This window comes from Gavia stellata, chromosome 15 (genome assembly GCF_030936135.1).
Source record: "Gavia stellata isolate bGavSte3 chromosome 15, bGavSte3.hap2, whole genome shotgun sequence".
NCBI lineage: Eukaryota > Metazoa > Chordata > Aves > Gaviiformes > Gaviidae > Gavia > Gavia stellata.
The window spans coordinates 21,408,707-21,430,408 of NC_082608.1; the positions used below are offsets into that span (position 1 = coordinate 21,408,707).

The 21,702-nt window shown below is 43.0% G+C and overlaps 1 protein-coding gene across 5 annotated transcripts in view; it reads left to right on the forward strand.

Moving 5' to 3' along the window:
- The window catches only part of BANP (BTG3 associated nuclear protein), a 139,666-nt gene extending 134,523 nt beyond the window's left edge, over positions 1-5,143 (forward strand). For all 5 annotated transcript variants that reach the window (XM_059824796.1, XM_059824799.1, XM_059824797.1 and 2 more), the window contains 2 exons: positions 207-350; positions 4,895-5,143. In XM_059824796.1, the coding sequence (XP_059680779.1) occupies positions 207-350; positions 4,895-4,966 (216 nt within the window). In that variant the 3' untranslated portion in view covers positions 4,967-5,143. The remainder of the gene's footprint in view (positions 1-206; positions 351-4,894) is intronic.
- Positions 5,144-21,702: the final 16,559 nt, after the last annotated feature.

Consider the following 21,702-nt stretch of genomic DNA (forward strand, 5'->3'; position numbering starts at 1 on the left):
AGCATCTAGTGTGGGAATCTTTCCATACGCGTACCATGTCTTCTCGGAAACCCACATGATTTAAAGCAACTGTTACTGACAGACAAGTTTTCTTGTGTTTCTTTTTAATGGTCTTTGGTTTTGCATCTGTTTTAAGTTAGGTGGTTCATCATGCATTTCTGATTGTGGCTGTTTACAAGCTGCTTTCTCCGTTGCTTTCCCTGCAGGTGTTGCAGGGTGCTCAGCTGATAGCTGTTGCTTCTGCTGAGCCTGCGTCAGGGGGTGTTGATGGATCCCCGCTCCAAGGGAGTGATATCCAAGTCCAATATGTGCAGCTGACACCAGTGACAGACCATTCTGCGACTAACCAAGTATGTATATATATCTTTTGGCCATTTGAATGTACTTAACTTGATTGAAACATCTGTCAGATGAACTATATATCTATCCACTAATACTGCAGTCCCAATGAGTTTATAATCCTGTTTCCGAACCGTAAAAAAAGAGCCGTCTGTAATAAGAAACATCATTTTGTTAAAGGTATAAATGGTCTTTGACTATCCCTGCTTCTATGTTCTTGCTCAATGCCTCTAGAGAGTAGTTATTTTGGTCATCATTGTGTTGCTGCATCCTTGAAGGCTGAGAGCCATGTTAAAGGACAGGGCAAAAAACTTGCTTGGAATCTATCCAAAAAGTATTTTTCAGACTGAGGTTTCTCTTAAAAATGTTATTCCCTTTCCGACAGCCGTTTTCCAGTTATTTTGCTCAACAGCCTGGATTTCCCGCAGGAGTCGCAATGTTAGCAATTGTAAGTGAACACTTGATCCCCTCTCAGTTACGGTGGAGGAATTATCTTTTTTTTTTTCTTTTTAAATCAGTTTGAGCAGTCATGTATCTGAGTCTAGAAGAAGTTTCTCATCAGCTTGAAGCTGCGACTGCTGACAACCCAAGAATGCTGACTTAAAACAGTTGTTTTTCTGAAGATGGTTACACATTCTTCTGTGAACCCCACTTAGTGGGCTTCTTTTCTAGAGAATGCCAAGTGGTTGTGAAAAATAAGCTGTTGCTTCCTAGCCAAAATATAATTGTATCCTTAGCAGCCAATGTTAGAGTGGGTTTTTGTCTGATACATACCCAGTTTTGTAGAGAATTCTGATCTGGCTACAAACATTTGGATATTGAGTCTCTGGAGGGGAAAAAAAAAAAATTGCATGAGGAATCAGGGGAGTCATGTCCAGACCTTGTGTGCACAAAACTCAAGTGCTTAGCGGTTCTGCTAGGGGCAAGGCAATCTGCAGATCAGTTCACTCCATGAAGTGGCACCATCCCGGTGGCAAAGAGGGTCTCAGACAAAAGATGGAGCTGTGTCGCATGTTGCCAAAGTGCCGTCTGCGCGGGCTGGTGCAGGTGGGGGGGCTCGGAACTCTCTTAGTTGGCCGAGTCCACGCTGGCTCCCCCCTGGAGTGCTTTTCAGAAAAGTTACGCTCGCTGCTACAAAGGATCAGGCTGCCTGGTGTGCGAGTGTGCCGTGCTGTAAGGTTACGTTCTAGTTTCTGTACCATGATCTTTCTGCGTAGGTGAGCCCTGAATAGTCGTTTTCTCCTCTTTTCTAGATTTGTCTCCGCACTAACCTTCTCAATATTTTATTCATAGTCACCTGTGATAGCACGCTGGACAGTAAGTGTTGCTACAGGCATCGTGCCTTATTTCATATAAATCCTTAAGTACTGCTGGTCCCATGCAATTAATAAAGCATGTGGGCGTCAGGTAGTGAGAGGTGTTTCTCACGCTGCTGTCCTCACTCCAGGCCTGGGAAATTCTCAAATTTACCTCCCATGGACTTTCTCCTGGGTCTGTTCCTCGTGCCTGTCCTCCATTCTCAGCTACCACCTCTGACTGGCCGGAGGTTAGGAGTGCCATTACGAACATCGGCATCCGTCTCCCGCACGACGGGCAGCCACCGGAGGAGCGACTTGTCTCTTCAGGGACACTTTGCACCGTGTTAGGTTTTAATATTGTGGTTAACCACAGAGATTTATACAAAGCTGAAGAGAAGCAGAAAAGGAATGTGAAATAAGAAGAGTATGGAAGGAAAACCAGACAAGACTAAAAATAAGTTTGCCATAAGTATTTCCTCAGTTTACACAAACTGAGAACTAAGGGTCTGTGAATGAATTGGAGAAACCAAGCTGGTATTTGCATTACTCTGAATTATATGGGTAGCCCAATAGCTCTTTTGCTACAATTATGGAATAGTTCTACTCATTTTAGATCTCTTATCTGAAGGGAAAACTCTCTCCCTGAGTCTGTAGTGACACTTTTATCTGTTTTCGTATGGTTCTTTGCCAAGGTACTGAGATGTTCTCAATGATTTTGAATCTATTTGTCAATCAAAGCTTATAAAAGTGGAGTTTATTATCCACCTGGGTTGGATGCTCTGCCCTACGCAAATTCCATGTTTGAAGCACCACAACTGCGAATTTATGTAATGTGTGAAAACAAGACACCAGTTTTCTGACCTTTTTTCTTGAAAGCCATGCGTTTGGAGCAATTGCATATGCAAAGCTGAAGGTAGGAGTGAGGCTACTTGAAACGAACCCCTTCTCTGACTTCAGCTGAAGCAGGCAGCGACATGCACTTCAACTTGGTATATCCAGTGTATTCCTGCACGATTTTATATTTGCAAATTAGCTGTAGACAGAAGTATTAATAGCTAGGAATTTGATATTTTCTTAGTGACCCTAAACCATATACATAAACACAAACTATTAGTATTTGAACGGTGTTTTGCTGGCATGAAAGTGCAGATGTATGTACGGAGGGAGGCATGGTTTGAAATCAGATGTATTTTGGGGATGTAGGTTTAGTTGGCTTGTTTTCATGTCTCAATAGCATTCTTACTTATAGCAGCTTGCAAAATCTAGAAATACAGAATGTGATGATGACAAAGAATATTGGGATTAATTTTGTGCTGAAATTCTTATGCTGGTGGTAAATTTTGTTAGATTTGGAAAAAAAACATAATTCCAAATCTAAAGCATGCTTCTGATCCCTTTGGGCGGTCTTCTACTTCTGGTCTGAATTTGGATAAATATTCAGTATTGCTGTTGTCGCTATTATTTGATAATTATTTTATTTCAATACAGTTTTCCTGTAATGGGAAAGAAAACTTCGATGGTCACTTGAAAACTTAACCTGCTATCAAATTTAGCAACCTGATAGAGTTATTCACCGCTTTGGCACTAATTTATTGAACCTTTAAGTAAACACCAAATTACTTACAAAGTTGAATGGGAAAAAAATCTTGTAGCTGTGTGCAATTACAGGCAACAAGGCGGAGACGAAGAGAAATAATTTGATAACAAAACCTTAATTTAGGAGCAATGCTTTATAATTTTGAACCTCCGGTATTTTCATTTGAATAAATAAGTGGCGACTGTATTGTAAAACCCAAAGGATGGGAAATCTAGTTGAGTTTCCACCCTTGTGTCTTTGGGGATCATCTTGCAGATACTAGGCTGAGAGCATAAAGCAGGGCTTCAAGTAAGACTTTTTTATAGCAGAAGTACTGCCACAGAAATAATTCTGTATCCAGGGTGTTACATAAAGCATCTATGAGATGAATTTATGGAGGGGGAAATCCATCAAGGGCAGATCTCTGGAATCTGTGGGAGCGTACAGGAAAATATCATTAAATGCTTGCCCTTTTCTTGGAGTTTATCTATGCTTGTGATACTGCCTGCTATCAGGGGAAGGCTTATTGGGTGTGATGGACTTTATCCAAGCCAATACAGCTGTTCTTAGATGCTATTCGTCTTATAGCTCTAAAGATGGAGTTTGTTTCATAATCTAGTTTTCCTTACTCCAACTAACTTGGCTAAAAAGACAGTTTACTATGGGATTATCCTTTCACAGAATTGTCAGACTACTGGTAGGCAGTAATTTTATTTTTAAGGAGACTTCCTTTGAATCACAGAATCACAGCATCATTAAGGTTGGAAAAGACCTGTGAGATCATCAAGTCCAACCACCAACCCAACCCCACCATGCCCACTAAACCATGTCCCGCAGTGCCACGTCCACACCTTCCTTGAACACCTCCAGGGATGGTGACTCCATCTTGAAAGCTTAAGTCAATTCTGTTTACTTCAAATTCTTTCGCAGAGGACTGTTTTTGCTTGGAAAGTGAGTAGAATCAGGCCTGTAGGAAGAATTTTACTTGAGAAAAAAGTTCACTGTAGTAGCGCTGTTCTCATTTTACACAAGATAAGAGAAAGACTGCAGTGGGTAAAGTCAGCAGTTTTAGACCGTATCCGGCACCAGCTGGGGAAGAAATTCCAAGCACAGGGCAAACAGGTAATTGTACTCCCCTTACCGACAAGAGTTCTGTCACTCCGGGACGCCCTACTGCCTTTTCCATGATCACCCTTGGTGGACTTGTCTTCCATAACGTTGTTCAGCTCTGCCTTGTGCCCCCGCGCTGGCAGTACGTGCAGCTTGCTGGGACAAACCCTTCCAAGCTTCGGCGCATGTTGTGCCAGACGTGGGTTTTACTTTGTTTCTTTTTAGAGCTGGTTCTTTTTTGGGAAGAGAGAAGGAATAATTGTTCTCTATTTGGTCTCTTCGTGCCACTCATGATTTTACAGATCCTTATCATGATTTCATTATTTCAGCCTTTTCTTTCCAGCCTGAAGGGCATTAGTCTACTTGGTCTTCATGTGGACTCTTTATGTTATTTTTGGTGCCTTTCTAAGTGTATTCCCATTTCAACTCTGTCATAGAGCTGATATCCATGCAGATTTTGCACTGGTGTACACAAGAACTTTGTATTACTATAATACGCTCACATTCCCTTGGCTACCCCAATGAAAAGCACTTTTGTATTGATTTACTGCTTTCATGTTTCCTTTTGCAGGGCACTGATACCCTTCAATCAGCGATCCAACCAGAAATGCAGATAGAACACGGAGCAATCCAAATTCAGTAAGAGAATTACAAAAAGCTGTGTCAGCCGAGATGTCAGTGAACCACAGTCAGAAGTTAAGTGCTGTACTCTTCGTGCGACACCGGGAGAATGGAAATGCCTATGAGACCGATGGTCCCACCTCGAACATCTCCTGCAAATAGCAGAGTTCTGATGATCTGGTTGTCCTCACCTGGAATAAATCAGACCCATTTACTTAAATTGGAGCTACATCACTACATCAACTGAGGATGTGGCTTTCAGAGAAAATAAATGGCCTGCCCTTAGGTACACTTAAAGAGGAAAAAAATCTTTCAGAAAGAGGGAAAGAAATCTAATGAATCAAAACAGTGAGACTAAATTAATGTTTCATCGTGTTCATTTCTTCTGTGAAATACGCCATTTGAATGTCTGCAGATACCTTAGGAAGTGTATTGCTGCTTTGCAATACTTGCTTTACCACATATAGAAGATCAAGAGCTCAAATATTTTTCACTGTTCAAACAGCTTTTTTTATTTGCTATGGTGTTTATAACAAAAACGGAAAATATTTAAAAAAAGAAAAACCCCGTAACTGCAAGTATTAGCCTTTTGCTGGTGTTTTCTGTTCAGTGTAATGAAAACTGTATTTGCAAAAGACTAACGATTTTGTTTGTACTGTTGCTTAACTACTTTTCTAGGGGAAAATGCTTTTAAATGCTGTAATTATGCATTTCTAATGAAAAATAAATGTGTATTTATGAATAGTGCAGCTCTAAGTTGCTCTCTGCCTTAGGAACGGATATGGTTTGACTGGCTCTGCTGTAAGGGTGTAGTTCTGGAGTATTTGAAGACAGGCACTATCTGGCAAGCTCTGCTGTCAAACTGAGAAGTAAGATTAAGGCTATAAGGAAGATATCAATCTTACATCATGTTATTATCTAAATTTCCAGTGCGAGAAATATGTGATAGTTAAGCTTTTGAGTCTGCAAATCCTATTTTATACAACGAATTTCTGAAATAATTTATTTTAAAATGTGAACGGTTCTTCTCAGCTCTCTCCTTTTTAGTTCCTCCTACCTCCTTTCTCCAGCCATTTGTGGCCATACCTCAGTTTGGGATTCATCCATAAAAAGCTGGGCTGCAGAAGTCTGATACCTGTCTTGTTATCCAACCTGCAACAGCAAGGTGAAATCCTCTCTCCGCTGAAACTTACGGGAAATTTGATACTGATTTCCAGAAAGCTCCATCTTTGTATTTGCTGAGCTTGCGTGGGAAGGATACATGTTTGCTATAACCTTAATCATCTTAATGGTGCACGTTTTTATAGAGTTTACTGGGGGAGGTGTTGCTTTGTATTTGTTTTTCAGCTGAGTTGCTGTATGGTTATTGTTAATACATGGCTCATAATGCATTTAATGTATTAATGAATGGGGCATAGCCACAAATCTACATGGTTGAATTCAGGATAGCTTTTTTTTGGTGAAGGGAAGGGTTAAGCACACCCAATTTCTGGGAATGTTGGCCCATAAAGTATTACACTGTAAATTCCTACTTCTCTTTAGGATATTTCTTGACGCACAAGTACAATGCAAACTGAACCACAGCTTATTGAATACAATGTTTGCAACAGGCCAAGAATTTGGCTACTCTTCAGTTTCTTTTTTTAATAGTGTTTCTCAGACTGGGTGATGTTTGAAGAGCGTGCCATCCAAACAGAAGCCTAAAAATAAAGCAAGGCCCGTCCATTTTAGCATGGCTGTTTAATAGTAATTTATCACTTGGAAATGACAGTGAGAAAGCTGGGATGGCAAAGCTGCTGCGTGCTACCGCATACCGCTCCCTTGCTGTATTCATATTGGCCACAGCGGCTTTCTTGTCTTCTTCAGAAAGTTTCAGTCTTACTTAGCTTTCCTTCTGAGTCCTGGGCATCGTCTGTGTTCGAGAGGAACACACGTGCATTTAAACTGTAGGGTATCTGTCTTTGTGTTACCGTGCTGTTAAGAATTCTGTTCTCTTTGCATTTTTCAGCTCAGGTACAAGATGAAATTGAGTTCAGGAGAGGTTTCCTTTAGCCGCTAGATTGCTGCATGCTCAAGTCTCTTCTGCTAAAAGTGATTATAAAGGTGTGTCAAGCAGCGAAATAGCATTCACTAGATTTCTCAAGAGCATGAAATCTGCTTCACCAGTGTGGAATGGAGAGCGTACAAATCAATTGAAATAAATAGGTAAGGAGAGCGGCTTAGTCAGACCCTCCTGTGCGTTCAGATGTTAAGCCTGCGTGTTCCTCACGATGTGAATTTTTCTCAGTGTTATGTCAATGTTTACGTTAGTCTGAGCTGTGTCACATTGTTTATACTTCACAGAAAAGAGACTTCAACATTGAGCCAGGTATTCCTATGCGTAATCCCTGTTCCCTCTCTGTAGCTTTTATGTCCTCGGAAGATTTATGTCCTTACCCGGGGAGGAAACGTCTTCTCTTCAGGAATGTTTTATCTGTTTTCTTACATCACAGGGTGTGTCACGTACACACAAGCCATTCCCCTGAAGAGTAATTCAGGAATGATTTCCCTTCTAGGAAATGCTTGTGACTGTGAAGAGCCTGTAAGGTTCTGTGCAAGTGTGAAGAGTATGTTCGTACAGAGATTATAGTAACAATTACACGTCAACATAACAGTAAGAAATCCTGAAAGTATTACAAGACAACTCAAGGAATGAAAATCTGGCAGGGGCCCTGAGGGTTTTGCCTGGCTCTCTGTTCGGGTGGGTTGGTGGTGTTTCACCATCGATGCAGTTCTGCCCTTGAAGACTGTTTGACCGTTTTTTGGTAGGTCAGCTAGAAATGCGTTCTCATTATGTCTCCTTCTGTTACTCACAGCCTCTGCCTCTTTAATAATAAGCTTCTTTTTTTCCTCAGCAAACCTTCTAACATTCTCCTTTTTAACTCTTCTTTTTCTCCTCCTGCTGCTTTTGTCCAAGAGGCGATTGAGAACTTATGACCAAGAGTCTTCAGAGGGACATTTCTTGTAAGGTTAGACTAGGATCAGCTGCATATTTTATTTGTAATTCATCTTGTGACCTGCAGAATACTGTTTTCATGGGTTTGATTTTGTTTTGTGTAATGTTTAGGCATACAGGCTTTGGGGGAGGAGAGCCTCTGGTTACCCTACTTGGCCCCATTGGTTATTTTCGATATTAAGTTCACTACAGCCGGCACCTCACCATTGATCTTAATGTTGTACTAAAACTCTTGACATGTAGTTATGGCTGCACATGCAGTATGGTACCATTTTAATGACCTTTCAGATCACTTCATCTTGAATCCCACCTGAAAGAGCATCCATCTCATGAATTCTTAAGGGCTTCTGTGGTTCTGATGTAAAAATTGCTCAAAATGTTATGGTTTGATGGATTGTACACCTAGAAATTGGCCTAAAAAAAGTGAAGGATGTGGGTTATTTCTTTTCTGTTTCTCTTCTTTCTTTCATTCCTTGTTAGTTTTACATATTTTGTCTTGCAAAACAAAACTATAAAAATGAGCACCCTTCTGTGACCCGAATAAACTGGAATGCCTTCATTAGCTGCATTTTTAGGCATTTCAGTATAGACGGTTTGCCTATAAAGCAAGGAAAGCTGGCCAAAATGTTGCTCTAGCGCTTGTCTCCATCATGGAGATCCTGGCATGCATATGGGTATGCTCTGGCAGCCCTGTACTTTATTATCCGCTTCACAGAACTGCTGTAGAGTTCCATGTTAGAAAATACAGTGAGGAAACCAGTATCTAAACAAAACCCCCAAATCACTGTAGAATCTCACTCTGCACCAACTTCTGTTGGCAATCAATATTCCTTCTGAATTCCTAATTATCTTAAGTCCTGAAAATTTAGAGCCATAACTATAACTCCACAAAAACTGTTTCCCATTATCAGAAATAAGAATGTTTCTTTCATTCACTGCGATCCCAAAGCACTTGTATAAGCTCTGCTGATTTAGGCGAGTACTCGACAGTCAAACCTCATTTCCTTGAATGAAGCCGGGAATAAGAAAGTCATTCAGTTAGAGTGGGGTTTGGGGTAAGCTGAGATTGCTTTTTTAATGCGCTGGTACAAACGGACGTACTTGATTTCTCTGCTAAAGGAGGTTTGGCATATTTAGAGGTTGTTTTATACCCCACAAAAATAGGAGTAACTAACCGTGCAGCAAGTGGAGGCAAGAGGAGTTGTGCAGAGCTGAAGCTAGAGCTGAAGCGTGTGGGACGTGATGGCTCATGTGCAGTGTGGCCAGGGCAAGGGGTTAACGCTCCTCCTCTTTCAAAAGGTGCCAAGGGATTTTTAATCAACTCTTGTTCTTTAGCGTGATAAATTGGATGGAGCTGGATGAAAACCCATTTTTCCTCATCTACAACTTCACATGCGAAGTTTAATTCAAGACCAAACGTCTCCTTTGTTTGGCTTTTGCCTTTTTTTAAGCTTACGTGAATTCTACTTTTGAAAGCTTTCTCATGTTGGTTTCCTAACCAATTTTTTAAAGTCTACGTTTTGCAAAGGGAAAATGTCCTCTAATGATATTTAATAAAACTTTATATTATGGGCAGAAAATTGTATTTTTAGGATTTTGTTCATCAGCATGGATATTTTTCATTGACCGGTAGACTGGGAAAAGTTCTGTTCTTCTGCCGCTCCCTCAGGTTAACGTAAACTGTCCAGTTTCATCTCTGTCCATCAGCTTGGGTTGAGCGTCAGTTGATGTACGTTATATAATCTCCCAGTAAATATTTTATTTCAGATGTTTCATGCTAGTTAAAGGAAAGTTAATCTGGTTGTCAAACAGATCAACAAAAGCCTGGATGGAAAGCTGCGTTCAGCCTGACATCTCTCCATGCTACACTGTCGCGCCAGCTGTAAGGGCAGACTGTTCGTTGTCCCTCACTGTGCCACGATCTGGACATTCATGGTATTTAATTTGAAAATTGTAAATATTCCACACTGATTCCCTGCTTTTCTTAAGGAATCTTTGGGATTTCTGTTCTCAAGATGCACTGGGTTTTGCTTCTCAAAGTCTTGAGTGCATCATATCAGAATCTGAGAATTTAAGCATGTACGCTGAAGCCAAAGGGACTTGACTCTTCTGTCACTACCACAGGGAAAACAAGTCTCCTGCATGTATATTTAAAATAATCCCATTTTTAATTGATGAACTATATATTAAATTTAGCATTGGCTTTCTGGGTAAAGCAGAAAAAAACCTGCGAGCCGCCCAGCACCATTTGACCAGCTGAAAAGTGCTCTTCATCTTGCTTGATTTGTGTGTGTGTGTCTCTGTGTGTATATATATATTTATATATGGCTATCTTGTTGCTTGAGGTTGCATGGGGTTGGCTCACCTCCTACTACTTTGGTCCTAGCAGTCACCTCTCCCCTCTTCTCACTTCCTTTTGATATGTTTTTTTACCCTCCCATTTCTATAGCATTTATTTTTAATCTTAGGAAGAACCTAGGTCCATTTTGCTGCTTTGATCTTACCAGAGGAGCTTGGCTGGCCAACTCTAATTAAAAAGAAATAAATCAGAAACCCTTGGTCTGCTGGATTCTGAATTGCATTTAACAGGAAAAACAAAAGAGTTACGAGTTACGGACATTACCTGGTGCACAGGGAAGTAGCTCTCTTACTTGGCTTATTTAACAGTCACAAAAATTGTCATAGTTGGAAATTATGTGTCTGCCATTAATTAGTAAGATTTTCAGTTTAGTAACCAGATTTTCCTTTGCTGTTCCCATGTGGTAGCAACATTAAACCTTCTTTTGCAAGCTCCCAGGTGAATACACGAGTAGCTGGTGCTGGGAATTGCACTGAGAATTCTGCTGACTTCCAGTCTGGGTTAAACAGCAGCTAAACTTGTCATTTGATGCTTTTCCTCCCCCAAATGCCTGCTTCCATCTCCCCGGTGTCCTAACCCTCCTAGGGCGGCCCTTCTCTAATAATCACAAATTGGCATGATTTAATCAGAGGCAAATAATGTCCTCTTTCTAAAGCAGAGCGGGCTCCGTTCTGCTGCCCGTCCCAGCGCGCGTGAAACGCTGTGCTCTCTCGTTGGGGCCATCTGCCTTGCGTAATTGCTGTTATTTAACAGCAATTTTATTACTCAATCCTACTTCAGCTCTCTTAATCCCCCTGCTCTAATGGGCTCCCTGCTCTCTTCAGCAGAACTAGAGGAGAAATAAAAAAGCCAAAATATTCGTAGAAGAGGAGGTGGGAGGAATCAAGGAGAAGATGAGAAACAGTTTGTGGATTTGTTTTGAATCCCTTCCTCCCTTTTCATTCATTCAGGTTGCCTTTCGCTCCTTTCTGCAGTTAAACGTGCAGCCCAGGGAGGCGGTTCTCACTGAGAAGTTCTTCATTTTCTGAAATACAATAGTGACAAAAATATCCTGCCTTTTATCCAAGGGACAGCAGCTTTGGAGGTAGGCAGGGGCAAGGTGGAGGGTAGAGGTTTGGGGGTTTATTTCAATTTTTTTATTTTTTTTTATTTTTTAATTTTTATAACCTTTGTGTCTTGTTTATACCTTACTATGGTTTTAAACAGTTTGTAAGCGTCTGGGGGGATTACATCTGGTTTGGGTTCTGCCTGAAATTCCTTTGACTTCCGTTAAATGGACCATTATAATGAAGCTAGGAGCTTCGCTGGCACGTTCTCTCAGCATTTAAAAAAAAACAAGTGCTGTATCTCCACGCTTTCCACCTCTGACATTTTCCTATGTTTTCCTTGAAATTTTCTTGTGTGGCAAAAGGCTGAATGCGCCTTAGTGAAAATAATTTTTTCCTTTTGTTCTACTTTTTGTAAAAATTGGAAGGTATTGATCTTTTCTGCCAGAAAATCAACTTTTGTAGGAATATTCCCGTAAGAAACTTTGACCTCTGTGAACGTCTTTGCGCGGATTGACGTAGTTTTCCACGCCGATTCCTTTCTTTGAGCAAATATAACACACTTGGCACTGATAAATCTTCATAGATAGTAAGTGGTTGAGTATTTTGAGGAAGGGGTTTTGTGTGTGGTTTTGCTTTTATTTTGGTTTTACCTGCATCGTTTCACCAATCCGATTCACGGTATGGAGCCCTCTGTGCTGTACAGAAATAAGCCTGACAGAGAAGTGTGTCTTTGGGTTTGAGCTCTCTGCAGGCTTTTCGCTCCGAGTCCCTCTAAATCTTTGCTGCTTTAATCAAGGTGCAGATTTGGGCAAGATTTGGGTACGATTTAAAAGCCCTTGATTGGGGTGTTTCCCTTGGGAAGAAAACACTGGCTAGTGAAGAGCTCTTCAGTTTGGGCAGGGAGGGAATTGCAAGAAACGTAAGCCAGTCATATTCAGGTGGGAAATGAGGCACAGCGTTTGACGATGTGTGTGAAGGAAGATCAATGACTGAAGGAATTATCGAGAGAGGTGGGTTCCTCATCTTTAGGTACTGTCTGCTCTTGACTGGCTGCCACTGGTGAGACTATCGCCAAACGCAGTCCCACGATGCCGTGGCATGCCTCGGGAAGGTAACGGGAGTGTGCCTTCATCCACGGCAGCCTGGCACTCTGTGATAAGTGTGCAAGGGTTATCCCATGGGATGCCCATGGTTCCCGTAAGTGTGCAAAGGTTATCTCGTAGGATGCCCATGGTTCCCGCAGTCTGCAGCTTCACCAGTCTCGCAACGATATATCCATGCAGTAAAGCCCGTAGTTACTAAATCCATTCCCTGGACTCAGAGGACATTTGCCTCTGCTCTCTCTTTACGTAGCACATGACGTAAAGCACAACCCAATAATGTAGGAAATACCCTACATTCAAAACCCATAAAATTAAAATATACAAGTAAAAAATGTAAAAGGTTGAGGGCTTTGCGGATGTCCTGGTGTCCTGCAGTGGCCGAAACTTGTAATGAGAAGATACCCAGCTAGTCCTAGGAATGGGACTATCCCATGCACTCTGTGCAGGGGGGAGATATCAAACTGTTGCTTGCCCACCTGTCCTTGAAAAAAAATTCCTTCCAGGATCAAAATCTGGTGGGTAGTTAAAGAAGAATAAAACACACAAGCCAGACACTGGAGGTTTGAGTTTTATTAACTTGGTTTCCCTCCAAGCACTAGCATATGCTCTCCAACACTCAACCTCTTGCTGTGGTCCATCACGCTGTATCATGAAAACAGATGTGGGGAGCAGTTTCTCCATCTTTGTTCAGTGCCAAGTAACTGAGCAGACCAAACCCAGACAGCAGCAGAGGTTGGCATTTTTAAGTCATGCACTCCGTAATTCATGAAGGTATCAAGTTCTACCTTGAAACAAGTTTTCTCATGGCCATTGCTGGCCTGCTTGAAAGCTCATTCTTCTCTGATGAGAATTTTCTCTTTTTCTTTGCTGTTTAGCAGTGTTCTGGTGTAGGTCTTGGGTAAATTTCTGTAGTTTATGGGTCTTTTCCCAGTTGTATTCTCTATGGTTTCAGCTTTAATCAACTGAAAATCTTAAAAAAGCGTTTATGTTCTATGTCTCAAGCACTTCTCCTACTTCCAGAGTGCAGCTATGTGAAAGGGAGATTGGCACTAAAGCACCCAGAAACACTAAACCCATCACCAGTTTGTTACCCTTGTTCTGGATTTACTCATCAAGCTGAGTTGCCAATAGAATAAATTCCTAAATAAAGTTTGTCAACGTGGTGAAAAAAGCCCAGAGCAACCTCACGTCTTTCACACAAACAACTGACTGCGTTGACTTGGGCAGAATCACAGAATCATTAAGGTTGGAAAAGACCTGTAAGATCATCAAGTCCAACCACCACCCCAACCCCACCATGCCCACTAAACCATGTCCCGCACTGCCACGTCCACACGTTCCTTGAACGCATCCAGGGATGGTGACTCCACCACCTCCCTGGGCAGCCTCTTCCAGTGCTTCACCACTCTCTCAGGAAAGAAATTTTTCCTAATATCCAGCCTAAACCTCCCCTGGCGCAACTTGAGGCCGTTTCCTCTTGTCCTGTCACTTGGGAGAAGAGACCAACACCCACCTCCCCACAACCCCCTTTCAGGTAGTTGTAGAGAGCGATGAGGTCTCCCCTCAGCCTCCTCTTCTCCAGACTGAACACCCCCAGCTCCCTCAGCCGCTCCTCATCAGACTTGTGCTCCAGACCCCTCACCAGCTCCGTCGCCCTTCTCTGGACACGCTCCAGCACCTCAATGTCCTTCTGGTAGTGAGGGGCCCAAAACTGAACACAGCAGTGCCCTGATGTATGTAGTGTAATTTCTGTCTGCACATCTGCGCTATCATAGGGAGCCCCACCAGGGACGACTGCGGTCCCCCAGTGAAGCAGGTTGGCCCAGGAGTCTCTCCTGCCTCTCAAGGACATTCCTTCACTGTAGGTATTTGAAATCCCACTAGTACTTGGAAGCAGCACTGAGAACAGATGCCTACATGGAAATACCAAGCGTACAGAGCGATACATGCCAATGACTGACACCATTGTCTATCACTTGCTTAGATGTTGTGAGGAAGGATGAGAAGGAAACTTCGTGTTGCATAATATTCATTCTATCTAGGGTAATCAGTCTTCCTTATCTTAATAGCTGCATACCAGAGTTTTCATGTGTCTGAGAGACACAAGGCAGGTATCTTCACAATTACTGATGGGGGAATTCTGGAGTAGTTCATAGCCTGGAGATGGCAATAGCTCCCACTGCGCCAGCGCAGCCCGAAGTGACCATATATGCCGACTCCAGCAGCACCCGCTGGCTGCCTTTCTGCAACCAACAGCCCACATTTCGTTCCAGGCAGGGTATATAGCTTTTTAGATTCCATTCCCAGTTGGTTTACTTTGTCCAGAGAAATACGTGATGGCAGTGGAGTCTGTGATGCACCAGAGATGCTGGTTCGGGTGAGTAAATGGAAGCTCTAGCGTGCAAGTTTTCACTGCGATGGCTGTGCTCATCTACATGTGCCAGGTTTGCTCGAAACCTTCGGAGCAGTCTTGAGCTCTGCTGTAGGGTGCTGTTTCTCTCTCTGTTGGTCTGCACACATCTGAGCAAGGTGATGGAGAATGGGTAGTGGCAGGCGTGCCTGGCTGTGGGGCAGGACTGTCCCCCAGGAAGCCTTTGGCTCAGGAACCAGGTGACAGTGGCAGCTAGTTCATCCTGCACAACTGTCCGTGGAGGGCAGAGTGCACATCCTCCTCTGCTTCATGGCTCTTGGTGTGTGAGGGTTGAGTTGCGCTGGAAGTGCGTTTTCCTGGGTTGCAACCAGCGAAACAGAAAAGCGGTAGGTTCTCGCGCACAGATGCTTGTTTGTAGCCGACGGCAAAAGTCTTCCTAACGAACACTGCTTCTGTCCGTAGGTGGTCTGGGAACCGAGGGAGGAGGGGTGGGTTGATAAAGATCATAAGAAAAAGAATTCAAGACAGAAACAATTTAAAAAAAAAACCCAGGACTTGAAATCCCTGTTCCTTTGGGACCAGTTTCTAAGGGTCCATAGTTAAAAATAGCACAATTAAAAAGAGCTTTCTTATAGCTGAGAGTTAATAAGCAGGGAGCATCTAAGAAAATACTTTTTTTTCTCTTAACATGCTGCCTTCCCACTTCACTGCAGTCTTTGTACCTAAGAGGTTTTTGTGGACGTTTACTGGACACTCCCAGCAGAAGGAGGGTTAAGTACATGAGAAGGGGGTGGAGAGGGAATCCCAGCTTGGAACTTGAGACTTTCCAGCTGAGAAAGAAAGATTCGGAGATGCAGACGTAATCATACAGCACTGCAATCAACTCCTGTGTCAAAAGAAGTCAGGAAAAGCACATAAATAACTCCACAGCCACACTTAATGTAGTGCAGGACATATATCAATAATGCCACCACTTCCTGCAGGGTGAGTATAGAAAAGCTTCCTATCTAAACGCTTGCAAAATGGTTTAAATACTTTGAAATGGCTTGGTGTAAACTTCAGAAATTGAGGTAGCTTTGAATTCAAATTATTGGGTACCAGATCAAATAGATACTCTTTTATCTTATTGCAGGTTTCAGGTTTCCTTGCAAATAGTCTCAAGAAATAAACTGTGGTTGTCTGAAGCATAATCTATATTGTTTCCTGCTGTAAATTCAAAACTCCAAATGAGCTGCCAAGGACTGAAAAGCACACTCATTTAGTGGGAATGCACATTTGTCTGTATTCTTTAATACACACATTTGAGCATTTCTATTTCAGTGGCTTAACTCCTTCCAGCTATTTGCTTGAGTTGCTCTAGTTATCTGCCTGCTTCAGTGGAAGGAGCTGAACGTTTTCACGTAATCCACGTGTTTAGGATGGGCTTTCCTGAAGCTGTCGCTTTGAAGCGGCTTTGAAGGGTCCTCAGTAAATCTGGGGTAGCTAGACGTTTTATTTGCTGCCTGCGTAACGTACAACAGCTTCTGTAGGGACTGTGGGGTGTTTGTGGTCAGTTTGCTGGTCTGAAGGATCCAAAGTCTTTTTGATTGATGCAGACAGAATGAAGGATGGAAGAGGAGAGAGATGCTGCTGCCTTGCTTCTCGACGGGGTGTTTTCTCCCCTGCCAGGTGGATGGTGATGTGATGTTACAGATGGTGTGTGATTTATTGCATTATTAATGTTATTATTACCAGTCTTTATGGAATGGTTAATGTGCTCGAGTTCATAAACTGTTTCATGCTGGGCTTTGTGTGTATGTGTTTGTAAAATGCCTGTTTTCCATTACAAAACCGGGAGATAAACGAAGATGACAGTCACATTTTCCTAACATAAATTTCTCCCTTTCTCAGTCCTCCTTGGAAACCATAAATTTCAGCACTGTGTCTGTGTGCTCCAGACATCAAAAAGCCACATGCAGGCAGGCGGATTTACAAGCCCTCTGTTTTCCTTGGTCAAGTCCTTTGCAGAAGAAAAGATAGACATCCAAATGATAAGAGAAAGCTGGGAAGGGAAGCAGAGTTAAAGGAGGAAGCGGTACAATGTGGGAGGGGAAGGAAAGTCTGCTGGGAGGACTTGTCTCAGCTGATACAATTCAGGTGGTGGATAGAGATTTTTCCTTCTATTTGTGGCCAATAAACATCTTGTTTTCCTGTTCCTGTACTAAGTGTTTTCAGCCATAAGTATTCAACCTTTTCTTCCTCACAGTGAAAACTCTTGTCCAAGTCGTTATCTCATCATGTCTCGATTAATGCAACATCCTTTTCTCTTGGCCTTGATGAACGCTGACTTTTGCCCAAATCGTATCCATTCAGAAACTTCCTCTCCTTTGGCTTTTTCTTCTCTATTGCATCAAATACTTGTCTGTACTTTTGCAGTCCTCCTTGGCCTGTCCTCATCTTATATCCTGTTTCTCATTTAAGATCTGTTCCGGCCCCTGTGCTGCCCCTTGCACTCGACAGGAACGCAATTTCGCATACAAACAACTTCACTTCTTGCCCTTTAGTCCCTTCCTATGGTGAGTTGTTTTCTGTGCCTGTTATAAAAATCTTGACTGTTTCAGCTGCTGACGTGCTGAGACTACTTCCTATTAGGCCTAAATGTTATGTTACTAGTATTCCTAAATATGTTATTTTCCTGCCCTGTATTCCCTGTCTCTATGGGCCTTCTGTCTCTTTGAGGCTCGGACCATCCTTTCTTCCTTGTGCAGCACCTAGCACCTATTTGTAGGACACTAATGAGTTTTGCTTGTCACCAGTTCAGCGGCTTTAGTCATTAATGCACAAGCAGTGTTGTTTGTCATCTTTTGTTATAATTATGCTAAGGTTAAGCATAATTAGCTTGGAGATAGCACATATTAATAAAACCAAGACTCAGGTTGCAGGTTAGAAACCTTGTTCTGGTTTTTAGTCTGCTTTAAAAGTCTTACCGTGCCCTGCAGAGCGGATCGAACTCGCTGATCAGTTGAAATAAAACCTTTCTTGCAACTTCAGTCTGCTGAGTCCTTATCAACCAAATATTTTGGAGGCCACACAGGTCACTGATCCATCACCATAATTACCTCCCTGGACAGCAGGTCTCTGCAGATTTTCCTGGCGTGGGTGTGTGGCCATGACATTCCCCACCAACACACACGCGTTGGCATCGGGCTGTTTACTGAACCTTTCAAAACTTCTCTTCCTACCAGGTTGTTCCCAGGGGTGATAATTTCTAGCCTCTGACTTTAGGAGGCTCCAGCAGAAATCAGGAGCTGAGCTGTTCAGTAATGACTTCGAGCCACGACTTTCAGCAGAGACCTGTTTCGGTCAGGGCTTCGTTCTGCCTTGCTGTAACACGAGCGTCCGGGCAGCACCGTGGCCGCGTCCAACCGCTTCTTCAGAGTGCCTCTGAAAGGTGTCCCTGCTCGCGTTCTCCTTCCCTCACCAAACAGAACAGTAGTAACAAAATACAAACATTTAAATGACAGTCTGACTCTCCAGCTTTTTTTAGTAGGTCCTTCACTGTTTTGGCGTTTTACACCGACCCGTTGCACTGGTGATAATAGGAGCGAGTCAGAAAGCAACCTCCAGATCCTGATTTTGCTACAGCTGGCTAAGCCCATCAACAAGGACTAGTATTTCAGGTGCCGTATTCAGCAAAAATCAGCTCGATCTTGCTAGCTGCCCTATCTTCTGGTGAGCTGTATCACAGAAAGAGATTTAATAATCCAGATCACCCACTATTTTCTTAATGAAAATACACCTGCATTGTTCTGGTGAAAAGTTTTTTAGACCACTAATTTTTACCCTCCCATTGGACTGGTTTTACATGTGACAATCCTGAGCTACTACTTCCCCGTGACTGTTTATTTCAGCTAGCGTGAAACATTTCTCTCTGTTATCCTAGTGCTTTTAATCAAAATCCCATCACCAAACGGAAAGATCCTATCGAGATTAAAGATGTGTTAGGAGTATACTAGCTTGATCCAGTGCCTACCTGTGAGATCTCCTCTTCTACAATAGGTCTGCATTTGCAGACTGTGTTTTTCCCAAGAATATATACAGACTTGTTTGTGGTGTTTTGTAAATATTTGGGCTATGAGGCTTATCCGGTTTATTTTGACAAATTTTCTAGAGCAGGAGATCCCCGAATGTGGTAGGTCTGTTTCTGGTAACGTGGGTGCTGTGTGGGAAGGTTCTCCTGGGGGTGAGCTGGGGCAGGGTGTTGCTCTGGGGTCCTACCTGGAGCAGGAGATAGCAATCCATTTCTTCAATCAGCGGGTCTCTGAGCCCAGGGCGGGGTGCTGGTGCTGCTAAGGCAATATGCGAAGCTGTTGTTGGCATCGCCGAGGCAGTAAATGAGGGAGTGTAGAGTGTGTCTCTGCAACCACCAGGCATTTTTACCTGCTTTGCGAATCGTGCGTTCATAGCTGAAACAGGACTGTGTCCTCAAGGAGCGCCTTGTCAGCATCTTTCTGGCACAGCGATGGTCGTGTTCGTGGATCCCAGTCATGTTCATGGTTTGTGATTGATCGCGGATAACACCTGTCTTCCTCAAGGAGGGACTTCTGCTTTTAAACACAACCTCCAGCTGTGGCCAAAATCGCCATCCCTTTTGAGCATGCTAGTTCTGTGCGCACCAAGGTATGCATGGCACAGGTCTTGATTTTGACCACGCTGGTGACGGTGGCTGTGCCGGTATCCTCTCCAGATGTATATCACAGCACCTAAGGATTGAAGCCTTGCTGCTTCAGTTCCCGCGTGTACTGTTGAGATCAGCATCCCTTGTTCCCCGGGACAGCTTTTTGTACAGTAGCGCTCCAGGTTGCTAATTTGAGCCGCTGAAGTAGGGCAGCTTTGTTTGCGCATCGTCATTCCAGGAAATCCTTGAATCTCCCTGTCTGTTGTGGCAGCCGGGTACATCTTGCCAAACTTTTCTCTGCCTGATATCTTTCCTTTATTTCCAGTACGTGGAATTCAGCTTTAGCTTAGCAGCTCCAACTCTTTCCAAAGTGAGTTGGAGCTTTCTGTCATGCCTTTTCTGCAGATTTTCCCCAGATGTAAGCATCAGCTCTGTAGACTTTGGAACCCTCCTGGATACACCAACAAAAATATGTTGTATTTTCCAGTGAAACACCTCTGGTGCTGAACTCAGCCCAAGTGACAGGCTGAGGAAAGTGTCTCTCAAAGAGAGTGTTGAATGCCCACAAACATGCACTTTATTTTTCTAAGGGCACCTGCCAGAACACTGCTGATGCATCAAGCACAGAAATATATTTGGCATTAGACTTCTCGCCAAAAATGTCTCTCTTTGTAGGTAATGGAAAATGTTTCTTTTTAACATATTCTTATAATTATTTTGTCTGTACAGAATTTTTTCTTGCAGTAACCTGTGAGTATAACAAATCTGTTGATTCTTTTCCTTGCTCTGTGATTCATAATAATTGCATCTTTTCCAGCTCTAGGTGCCGTTAGTGAGACCAAGCTTTCTGCACCAAACCCTGGGTTTTACCTCGTTACTTTATGCTCAGTGCTCCTGTTGCTGGCTCCATCCTGCTTTTCTGCGCCTCTGCTTTGAAATCTGCTTCCATTGCAGCACCGTCTCTTGTTTCTCTGAAGCCTTCCCTGAACCAATGCTATTGTCCTCTATCTTCGTCAGCTTTGCGTTTGATTCGATTCTAGTGGATTTGAGCTCTGGTGAGGCTTTTTGCTCCTCGCTTTTCCTCAGGTTAGCCTTTTACTCTTGGTAAAGTAGTTGCTCAGAGTCAAGAAACTAAAAATAAAAATCCCAGAACCAAAGATGGCTCGTAGCTACCAAGGCACTGTCTTCCATTTGCAGCACTCGTGGTTCGTGCTCCTGTAAATCTCCTTCCAGCTCTTCAGAGCTGCTTAGCATAAGGCCTCCTCCCAGCACACCAGCTTGTTCCAAATAGTCCGTGCGTGACCTTCTTAAAGCATGGCTTACGCGGGGAGCAGCTGTAGACAGCTGCTGGTCTTTGCTTGGGATCACAGACACCCCAGGAATCCCATGTATTTTTGTAGGGAAAGCCCAGAGCTCCTTTAGCTGCATTTTATGAAGTTCAGTTTTATGGATAATGAGTCCCTTTGCAAGCAGGCTGTAGCCGAGGGGTTCCTTGCGAGTTCAGGAAGTATCTCCATGCTTGGCTCGCTTTTGGTGTGCAATAGCAGCTGTCTTTTCTTTCCGTCACTGATGTTTTCTTGGATCCAGGGAAGAATTAATCCTCTAGGTAAGTCAGCCATAGTCCCACATGGACTAAAGGAACCTGGAAGTAGCAGACTGTCGCTGTATTGATTGTGGAAAGGACACAAGGCTTGGGATAAAAGGCAATGATAGATGTCAGTGCCCAAGAACGCTTGCATGGGAGAAGCCTAGACTCAGACTAGTGTGACTGGGCAACAAGTCAACCTGTCCTGGCTTTCATCCTTGCCTGGGTTATTAATTCTGTTGGGCTCTACATCAAGCAGAGTCTGCCACTGTGACAGATGAACTCTCAATTTATACAGCTACGTGATTCCTGGGAGGGGGAACAGGCAGTCTTCAGTAACCAGCACACCGTTGTAGTGTGTGGAATAAAGAATCCTGTAGCATGTAAACATGCCTAGCTTTTCCCTTTCTTCCATTATTTCAGTTCTTAACATTTGCCATAAATAAGGTCAGCTTCCAGATAGTAGTAGTAGTAGTAATAATAATCATCATCATCAAACCTGATGGTAGTTTTTTACATGGTGGGTTGATGTCTGTCCAGTTAGTCTGAGCTTTTGTCCTTATGTGTCTGGAAAATGTCTATTTATATACAACGTACAGAGGCTTTTTCCAGTTTCAAGGTGGGGATTTGCTGAAGGCC